This window comes from Phascolarctos cinereus, unplaced genomic scaffold (assembly GCF_003287225.1).
Source record: "Phascolarctos cinereus isolate Bilbo 61053 unplaced genomic scaffold, phaCin_HiC Scaffold_3;HRSCAF=262, whole genome shotgun sequence".
NCBI lineage: Eukaryota > Metazoa > Chordata > Mammalia > Diprotodontia > Phascolarctidae > Phascolarctos > Phascolarctos cinereus.
This window is the reverse complement of record NW_027555736.1, coordinates 172,697,475-172,708,327: the sequence shown is the minus strand read 5'-3', so window position 1 is coordinate 172,708,327 and position 10,853 is coordinate 172,697,475. Positions and strand designations below refer to the sequence as shown.

Here is a 10,853-nt window from a genome sequence, read left to right as displayed (position 1 = left end):
ATCTATTAAATGAGTGGTAGGAAATGGCAAACCACTCCAGTATCTTTGCCAAGAAAACCTCATGGACAGTTTTGGTGTCCATAAGGTCATGAAGAGTAGGACATGACTCAAAGACAAAAAGGTTTATTCAAGGTGACTGTAAAAAGGAAAAATTGTGAGTCAAGCTCTATGGAAAGAGTCCTGCAGCAAGGCTTGCCAATAAATTGACCCTTAGCCAGAACTGTGTCTGACCTGGTACCTGCTACGATGTGTAGCACTTGGAGGAGAGGTAGAGAGGGGCTTGAGTCTTTGTAAATTAGAAGAAAGTAGGCAGGAGAAAATGATGCTAGAAGCCCACCTATCATTATGCTTCCGTGGGATTTTAGATTTCTGATAGGCAGGCTGGTCTACATGGATGTAGCCTCTAGAACATTTAATTAGCACCCCATTTTAGTTCTGGGGGTTTCAGGATGAAGAGCAACAGAATTTCAGATTTAGAGCAAATAACTGGAGCCGAACTTGACTAAATCCTGAGGGATGATTCCTGTAACCTCTGGGTTCCAGCAGTCCATCCTTAGACAAATGAAGGAAAGAGAAGCCTGGCTTCTGGCAATGTGTTCTGTGTGATTCAAAGACTTGAACTTTTCATTCTGAGTAGTAACCAGTGAGTGAAGGACATGGCTGTCAGCAGAGGAAGGGTTTCTACCTTTGGGAAGGCTACATCTATAGACCAAGTAAAAGCTGTCGCTTGTGACATCTATTGCTTTGATAGTAACATACTTGCTAACCTGGCTTGGTTTTCCCAATGATTTAGAGCCAGTGCAATGCATCAACCCTGTTATTTCCTCTTTTCTACAGGACCCGGGGCATCATTCAAAAATAACCCATAATGCCTCAGCAGAGAAGTACTCTACTATCAAACTTGGTTCACTGCTACAGCATGGTGGACAAATACTGACCAAGGTACACACGAGGACTACATACAAACATATTCACACATACTCCATTCAAGAGTGTCTGTGACTCAGTTTTCCCTTCTACATAGTAAAGCTATTAGACTGAGAAATGAAATTTAGGATCATAGGATTTTAGAGTTGAAAGGGACTTTACAGGCTACCTACTCTAATACCTGCACTTTACTGAAAAAGAAGCTGAAGTCAAGAAAGGTTTAATGACTTGTCATATAGCTACTAAATGACAAAGCGTGGACTGCTATCTAGGTCTTCTGACTTAATCTTATACTCCTTCCATCACAAAGACACATAGGCAGTATATTGGGTAAAACAGTAAGCTTATAATAATCATAATAGTTAACATTTATGAAGTATTTATTATGTGCCAGGCACTGTGCTAAACATTTTACAATTATTATCTCATTTGATTCTCACATCATCCCTAGGAGGTAGGTGCCACAGGTGAGGAAATTGAGGCAAAAAGAAGTTAAATGACTTATCCAGGGTCACACAGCTAGTAAATATCTGAGGGCAGATTTGAACTCAGGTCTTTCTGACTCCAGGTCTGGTGCCCTATCCACTGTGCCACCTAACTACCTCAAGGAATAATGTAAAATTGAGTTTAGTTCCTCAGTTATAAACTTTATTTTTTTAGCTGTGTGACCCTGGGAAAGTCACTTAACCTCTTTTAGTCTCAGTTTCTTCATCTGTAAGATGGGATAATAATAACATTTAACTCATTTCATTATTGTCAGGGTCAAATGAAATAATTTACATACATATTACATGAAGTGCTTTGCAAATCTTAAAAAACTATATATGTATTAGTTCTTATGCCAATTGCCTTTTGTGGTTGGGAAATGGCAGGCTTGCAATATTCTCATTCAATCTCTCCAATTTGCTTTGAAAAGGTAACAAATTCAGCTCTCTCCATCCCTCCAGTGATTGTACAGGGCTGACAAAAGAGACTTCTTTCCCTTATTTAGAGTACAAGACGCAGCCTAAGACCCATCATTTTTCAAATCTTCCAGGTGCATAACCTGAGCACAGTTGCTACCTTAGTTCAGGCCCTCATCACCTCTTTTCTAGGTTATTGGAACAGTAGCCTGATCCATTTCCCTGCCTCAAGTCTCTCACCACTCCAGTCTATCTTACATACTGCAGTCAAAATAATTTTTTGGGGTCAACTAGGTGGTGCAGTGGATAAAGTACTCGCTCTGGAGTCAGGAGGACCTGAGTTCAAATATGGCCTCAGATATATAACACTCACTAGCTGCGTGACTCTGGGCAAGTCACTTACCCCCCAGTTGCCTCACCAAAAAAAAAAAAAATTTCTTGAGTGCAGATCTGATCATGTTATTCTCCTGTTCAGACAACTCCAATGCCTATCTTTTGCCCTTAGGATAAAGTATCAACTTCTCTGCTAAGTCTTTTAAGCCCTATACAGCCTCATCCTGACCTCTTTCTATCCTCTTTGGCTCTATTTTGCTCTTATGTGCTCTGCCAACCAGTCAAACTGGCCTTCTCTCTGTTCCTCACACATGGAGCTCCTCTTCTACCTCTGTGCCTTGGCATTGACCATCCCCATACCTGGAATGCACTGCCTTCTTGTCTCTTATTCATGGAGTCCTTTTCCTTTAAGGTTGCAGCTCAAGCCCCGTTTTTTATATAAAACTTTTCCTGATCACCCTCAACTGCTAATGTATTACCTGCCAAACTACTTTTGTTTAACTTCTTTGTTATGAATTTAGTTTTCATCTTTTTTTTTTTTTGTTCAGTTGTTTCAGTTCAGTTCATGAATCTCCATGACCCCTTTGGGGTTTACTTGGCAGAGATACTGGAGGGGTTTGCCATTTCCTTCTCCAGCCCATTTTACAGATAAGGAACTGAGGCAAACAGGGTCAAGTGACTTACCCAGGGACACACAGCTAATAAGTGTTTGAGGCTGGATTTGAACTGAAGAAGATGAGTCTTCCTGACTTCCGGCTGGGCACCACCCAGTTGCCCTTACTTTTTATCTGTACTGTATTTATTTTTATATGCAGTTGCTATCTTCCCCATTAGAATGTAAACTACTTGCAATCAGGGTTGCTCCCCCCACCCCCAATCTTTATACTCATATCCCCAGAGCTTAGCATAGTGCCTGGCATATGGTAATTGCTTAATAAACATTTGATTGGCCGATGTTTCAGTTTGTTTTGCTATTGCTATTTCTTTGTTATATGTCACAAAGGAAGGTTCTGTTGAAGGAGTGGAACTAAGAAATAACAATATAAAAAGAATTAACAATATTATATTTTAGAAACATCATATATGTATATATACACATAATCATATGCATATATTTATATACATCTATAGGATATCCAAAAAGTATTAGGACAATAATGAAAAATGGCGTGAGGACTTTTGGGATACATGTATGTGTGTGTGCATGCACGCATACGTGTGCACCTGAATCTCTGGTTTAGAGATGACACGACTGCATTACTAGATCAATTTCTCTCAGTGAGTAATAGTTTGCTTTTAGCAAGTCACCAATGTGCATGAATTCATTTGCTTTTTAAATAAGCATTTACTATTCTAAGTCAGGAACTATTCTGGGTGTTAATACTAATACACATACGGTTCCTTCCCTCAAGGAGCTTTTACTGTTATTGTTCCTTACGTGAAATGAACATTAAAAATGCCTTTTCTATTTATTGCCTTGGACAGGCTTCAGGACATTCTTCCCTTACTTTTAAAGGTCACCACTAAGGCATGTGGTTTTTCATGGAAATCATTGAAGTACTTTGTTATTTCATTGTTTCGGAGTAGGCAGTAGGGGCGCCCTAGTGTATTGCCAGGACCGTACAGCCAATGGGATCTTTTATACTATAAAGGTCTTCAAACTATTATGAGGCACATAAAAATGCAAATAAGCATGGGTGAGATTTCTAGCTAGGACACAGACGCCCCCAAAAGGGGCAACATCCCAATGTGGCTGCAACCCCTGAGAAGGCCACGCCAGGGTTGCAGTTGTCCTCATGGTAGAGGTCTTGCTTGATGATTCATATGAACAGATGAAGCCTTAGAATTTGTTTTTTTTTAAAAATTTATTTATTTTTTAGGCAATTGGGGTTAAGTGACTTGCCCGGGGTTACGCAGCTAGTCAGTGTCAAGTGTTTGGTGTGAGGCAGGATTTGAACTCAGGTCCTCCTGACTTCAGGGCTGGTGCTCTATCCACTGTGCCACCTAGATGCCCCTTAAGCCTTAGCATTTGGCAAACCAATCATGAATTCAGTCCAATTTAATGAACACTTATTAGATCAAATAAGCATATGCAAGGCAAAGTGTTCCCCTTGCGAATGAATTGATAGTACATGTACAAAGGCCAAATGGCGTAACAGGTAGTGGGTTGAATTTGGAGTCAGAAGCATTTGGGTTGAAATTCCTCCTGCTAAATCTAACTTCTCTGGGCTCCAATTTCCTATCTGTAAAATGGGGATAATGTTACCTTTTGTAAGGCTCCAATGAGACAGTTTATGTAAAGTGTTTGACAACTTTAATGCACTTTGGGAGAAATGTCAACGACTAGTAGGTAAATATCAGGAAGTAGGACGCTAGCAACTGAGGGGAAATCGGGAAATGCTTTATGGATCTTGAAAGGTCTCATATAAAAAGTGGCATTTGCATTTGAGCTAGGCTTTGAAGGAAACTTGGGAATTGTAAAGAACAGAGGTCAGGAGAAAGTACATTCAAGACACAGAGGATAGACTGTGTGTGCAAAGGGCACGGTGATGGGATGTAAAATATATCATATTGTGTTAGGGAAACTGCTAGAAGGCTGTCTAAACTGGAATATGAGAAGTGAAGAAATATGAAATGAAACTGGAAGGCAGGCAGGAGCCACGTTGTGGAAGACTTTAAATGCTTCCTTGTTCTCAAACTCCCTATGCCTTCTCTCTTAGTAGTTGACACTGCCTTCCATATTACTGAAAAATGAGCTCTCTTTCCTCTCCCCTATGGCATCCCTCAAAATTCCTCAATATTTTCACTGACTCTAGCTTCATAGGATCATAGGTCCAGAGCCTGAAGGGACCTCAAAGACCATTTAGTCTAATCTCATTTTACAGATTAGGAAACTGAGGTCCAAGAAATTGAAATGACTTACGCAGTGTCACACAGGCAGTAATCGTCAGAGATGGGATCTGAGCCCAGAGTATTGCAATGCTCTTCCTCTTTTCTCGTCTCTGAGAAAGAGTAGGTCTTTTTTTTTTTTTGGACACAGCCAACCCCTTTACTTGTGCCTTTGATCCCATCTTCTCTTGTCTCATCCAGGAGCTTGATCCCCATTCCTCTCATTTTAAATTTCACTCTATCTTTCTATCTCCCCCAGTGCTTGTCATACTACTCTGTTTAATAAATCTTTGTTGGAGTGGATCATATAAATCTTTCTCTCTAGTTCATCTTCTTTGCCACAAGAGGGCAGCACTTCCCTTTGATACATATTAAATGATTTCATAGGGTGGGGCAACTTCGAGACACAAATTTTTCTTTTCAGGGTCTCCAGACCAGGAGAATTCAAATTGCAGTAAAAGGGATGACTCCTCTGTAAAATGAAACAATTGAAGTCGAAACTCCAGTAATTATAAGGATAAAGAATACAGAAACAACAAAGAAAATCCCAGGGATCTTGCCGTCTTCACAGTGAAGATTTATAAGTTAAATAAGTCAACTGGGATCTAAGTTCTCATCTCCTTTCAAAGTCTCTGCCATTCAAACAAATAGCACCCTTTGGACTGAAGTAAATTCTGCACAGATTCTATTCTAACGTACTCTAGTCATCATTAATCCTCTTTAAGGTCTTCTTCCTTCCTCTGAAGTTGTACAGAAAATAGTGTCACCTAGGAAAGGACTAATAGCAGAGGTGTCCCTCACCAAACCCTCAAGCCAATAAATCTGTCCACGTGGAAAACCCTTCTTGTTTCCAATTCTATTTCTTCTTAGCTCAGATGGGTAAGGATCAAGCTTATATGAATTATCTCATGATAATTCATGGTAATGAAGACATGCTTTTGAGTAATGAAACAAATAAACTCAATACCCCGTAAAGGGTGGGATGAAGGAAAGAAAGAAATAGACCAATATCACAAATCAGTGTAAATTTTTAAAAATTTTAAATAATATCCTGGCAAAAAGACTATGGCAAGGTAATTTAAATATTATTCACTGTGATCAAGTTGGATATACAAAAAGGATGTGAGGATGTTTCAACATTAAAAAGACAGCATGATTAATCATTTAAAAATAAAAACACCCTAACACATATGATTACAGAAATGGATGTGGATAAAGCCTTTGATAAAATGCAACAGTTTTATATAAAAAAACTAGAAAGCATGGTAAAAAACATTATAAAAAACCATGTATCTAACAACAAAGACTAGCTTTATGTGCAATGGGGAAACACTAGAAGCTTTCCCAATAAATACAGCTATAAAAAAAGATGTCCCTTTCTCTGTTGATATTTGACATAGTTCTAGAAATACTAGTAGTATCAATAAGAAAAAAAGAGAGAAATTATTGTCATGAATATAGGCAAACAGGAAGTCTCCTCTTGACTCCAGTATACCACTGACACACGAATGTCCTACAGCTGTTTAACTCAAAGTACCAGCATAATCTCTGAGAAGAATTCCCCTAGAGTTACTGCTTTTGATCTTATGTCCAGCAGTAAAAATTGGCCTTCTGTGTCTCTTTACCACATTTTCCTGAGAAAGACATTATCTCTTTTGAATGACAGTTTAATTCAACAAATATTTATTAAGTACCTACAAAGTGAGAAGTAGTATGCAAAGTGATGCAAATATAAAGGTGGATGATAATTCCCTTATATGAATGCACGCACATGCTTGCACACACACACACACACACACACACGCACACAAGAAACTGAAGGAAGATTAATTGCTGCACCCAATACAAGCACAATCACAGCTTGCAGAACACGAGTACCACAAGGTGCAGAAATTCAGTTAGCTGTGCTGTTGAGACACGCAATTTAGACACTTGCAATGCCTATAATTGTCCTATGGGTGACGCTCTAGATACCCTTACTCTGTGGTCAACTCTAGCATCGAGTGGTGGAATTTTGCAATTTTGCTTCTTTTTTGCAGAGAAATTCCTAAATGTCCTAGTACAATGAAACAGGAAATCTATCTATCTATCTATCTATCTATCTATCTATCTATCTATCTATCTATCTATACATATATATAATATATATTTTTAAAAAACCTATGCTTTATGAATTGAAACAATTAATTGGGAAAAAATCTTTGTGGCAAGTTTCTCTGATGAATGTCTTGTATACAAGATAAATAAGAAACTGATTCAAATTTATGAAAGTAAGAGCCATTCTTCAAGAGATAAATGGTCAAAGGATATAAATAGGAAGTTTTCAAAGGAAGAAATCCAAGCTATCAACAACTACACGATAACACACAGATAATATAGAAATGTGAATTAAAACAACTTTGAGGTTCCACCTCACACCAATAAGACTGGAAAAGATGATAAAAAAGGAAAATGTCAAGTAGTGGGGAAAACAAGTATACTACTATTGTCAGTAGAATTGTGAATTGATCTAACCCTTCTGGAATGCAATTTGAAACTATGCTCCCAAAGTTACTAAACCATGCATACCTTTTGTCTCAGCTATGTCACTACTAGGCATATCTTCCAAAGACATCAAAGAAAGATTAAAAAAAGGACTTATCTATACAAATAAATTTATAGCAGTTATTTTCATAATAGCCAAGCTACACTAAAAAGATATCCTCCTATTAGTGAATGGCTAAATAAATTATGGTATATGATTGTAATGATATATTATTGTGCCATGAAAAATGATAAAATGCATAATTTTGGAAGAAACTAGGAAGACCTCTGTGAAATGATGTAGAAGTAGGAGAACAATTCATACTTGGGCAACTATCTTATACAGAAAAACAACTTCAAAAGTCCTTTGAACTCTTAAAATAATGATAAACCATGACTCCAGAAACCTGAAGATGAAACATGGAAACCTGAAGATGAAACATATTATTCATCTTCTGCCAGAAAGATGGTTGATCTGAAAATGCAGGAGAGATATACACTTTTGGATATGGTCAGTGTAGGAATTTGTTTTGCTCAACAATGCATGCTTATGTTAAGGGTTTTATTCTCTCTCTCATCTATTTGTTCAATGTGGGAGGATGAGAGGCAAAGAGTGTATATAAAGATAAATGAATAAAATGTAAAAAGCCATGCTATTTTCTGGCTAAGAAGATAGGGACAGGTCTAAAGAAAAATAACCAATTGGCTAGATTTTTGGAGTCAAGAGGCCTTATTTGATATCACTTGGTAGAGATGTAGGTTTAGCTTGGTCTTTTGTAAAATGTATTAGAATTCTTTGTTATTTATATTTGAGGTGGTTTGGTACACTACGGCTTGTGAATAATTTTCATAATAGGTTATTCTAGGAAAGTATTAAAATGGTTGAGTATTGGATCTCAGGATATGGGGTAGTGATGATATGTTATATTTTATAATAGTCACCTGGTTCTTATCAAAGATGAAAATGACTGTACATTTTTTCCATTGGCTGATTGAGTAGTCTACAACCTCTTCAATATTGAAGTTTATTAATATATATTGACAAGTACATATGCTATCCACTTTAGCTACTGGGGAAAGAGAATGAGCCTGAATGGAGGTTTAGATTTGGCCAGACTTTCCAGTCTATGTATAGGAAAGTGTGGCATTATAGATGTAATCATGATCAACACAGAAACCCCATTTCCTGTTCTGGAACAGCAGTGCCTCTACATGGGGCCCTGTCAGACAAACAGAGCCGGGCTGAGTTATAGGCTTCAAGGTAAAGCCAGAGATACTTTATCCAACATGCTGCTCCGAAAGCTGCTATGGACAATTATGGTCTCCTTTTTATTTGGTAAGGACCACTTGGACATGAGGACTGAGCTACCTTTCAAGGATCAAGGGCTAGAGATATGAGAAACTGATTTTGTGTGTCAAAGATTTCAGACAAGTTGTATGGAAAGGGATTAAAATTCCTTAAATTGGGATGTTTCTGACAGCCTTTCAATGGGTCATAGCAGAGGTTCAATCTTTACTGTCTTTTCTCTCCTGCAGGAATAAGCACAGCTCAGAAGGTTACTCAAGAGAAATCAACAATGTCTGGACAGGAAGGGAAGACTGTGACTTTGAACTGCAAGTATGAAACCAGTGAACCTGATTATGCTTTGTTCTGGTACAAACAGTATCCCTCTGGAAAGATAATTCTTCTTATTCGTCAGGATTCTTACAGCCAAGAGAACATGTGGAAGGGCCGCTACTCAGTGAACTTCCAGAAAACTGAGAAGTACATCAATCTCACCATCTTAGCTTCTCAACTATGGGATGCAGCAATGTATTTCTGTGCTTTTGGTATCCACACAGTGATGGGAGTGACAAGGAGACCCCGTACAAAAACACCAGTGCTGAGTAGGTCTCTCCCACCTGCAGCGCAAGCCCAAAACAGATGTGCAAACTCATCCAGAACCAGGGACTGTGACAGAACACCTCAGGGAGCGGGGTGAATATATCACAAATAAAGCCACTTTATTGTAAGAAAATGACCTTCTCCTAGCTGTGTGACCCTGGGCAGCTCACTTAACCCCAATTGCCTAAAAAAAAAAAAAAGAAAAAAAAAAGAAAATGGCCTTCTCCTTACCTGAGCGAGAGAAATCTAAAAGCCACACTGCTCAAAAACATCCTTAGCCTCAAATCTTCTAGATAATATAGAACATTTGGCTAAAGTTAAACATATGCACATATGCACACACACGAATGCTAACACAAACACACTCCACTCCCTCCCTTTCTACGTGCTGATTGGGTTGAGATGGGGAATTGGCTAAGGATGCTCAGAAACACACTGGATTCCTACCTTTGAAAACTGATTCTGAAATTTACTACCTCGTGATGTTAGGCAAGTCACTTGACCTCTCAGGATCTCAGTTTCTTATTCTGGAAAAATGAGGGGATTGGAGGCAGTTGGGTGGTGCAATGGAGAGAGTGCTGTGTCTGGAGTCAGGAAGAACTAAGTTCAAATCTGACCTCAGACACTTACTATGTGACCTTGGGCAAGCCGCTTAACTTTTGCGTGCCTCAGTTTCCTCAACTGGAAAATGAGGATAATGATAGCACCTACTTCCCAAGATTGTTGTGAGGATGAAATGAGATAATAATTGTAAAGTGATTAGCACAGTGCCTGGCACATAGTAAGCACTCTATAAATGTTAACTATTATTAGTTATTGTTATTAGGTGACCTCTATGGTTATTTCCAACTACAGATTTGACCATATCTCATTATAAATGGTGGGATATTCAGATCTAGATTCCTTTTCTCCTTACACCATTGCTCTGTTATGAATGTCCTGTAGATCATGGGACAAATGGGATCATTGAGCTTGCCTTTAGGGAGGCATAGGTCTCTTTGTTTTCCTTAGAACTAATCTTGTTTTCTTGAAAATATTCTAGACTAGTTCTGGCCTCCACAGATGGCTTCCCTGAAACTACCTTGGATTAGAACGGACCCCTGTCCCCTTTCTTCTTCTTTCCTATGTTCTAATCAGGCTAGACCAGGCACAGAATTAATCTATTTCTTCCTTAGATTTGTCTGATATCATTAGCTAGGGAAGTAGCTAGAGTATGGCCCTTGGCTGCTCCAAGGAAAACATATAAACTTCTCAACTTGGCATTTAATGCTATTCACAGTCCTACTCAAACCTACCTTTACAAACATTTCACACTACTCCCCTTTAAGCACTCAGTGTTCCATCAAGACTGGACTGTTACCTGCTTCCTGAACTCAGTATTTCATCAACTGCTT

At 38.5% G+C, this 10,853-nt stretch overlaps 1 gene segment (V, D, J or C); it reads left to right on the top strand.

Moving 5' to 3' along the window:
• Window positions 1-8,720: 8,720 nt before the first annotated feature.
• Window positions 8,721-9,570, top strand: LOC144456195 (T cell receptor alpha variable 38-2/delta variable 8-like). The segment is given in 2 exon segments: window positions 8,721-8,910; window positions 9,111-9,570. Coding segments are annotated over 2 exon segments (621 nt in total).
• The last annotated feature ends 1,283 nt before the right edge of the window (window positions 9,571-10,853 follow it).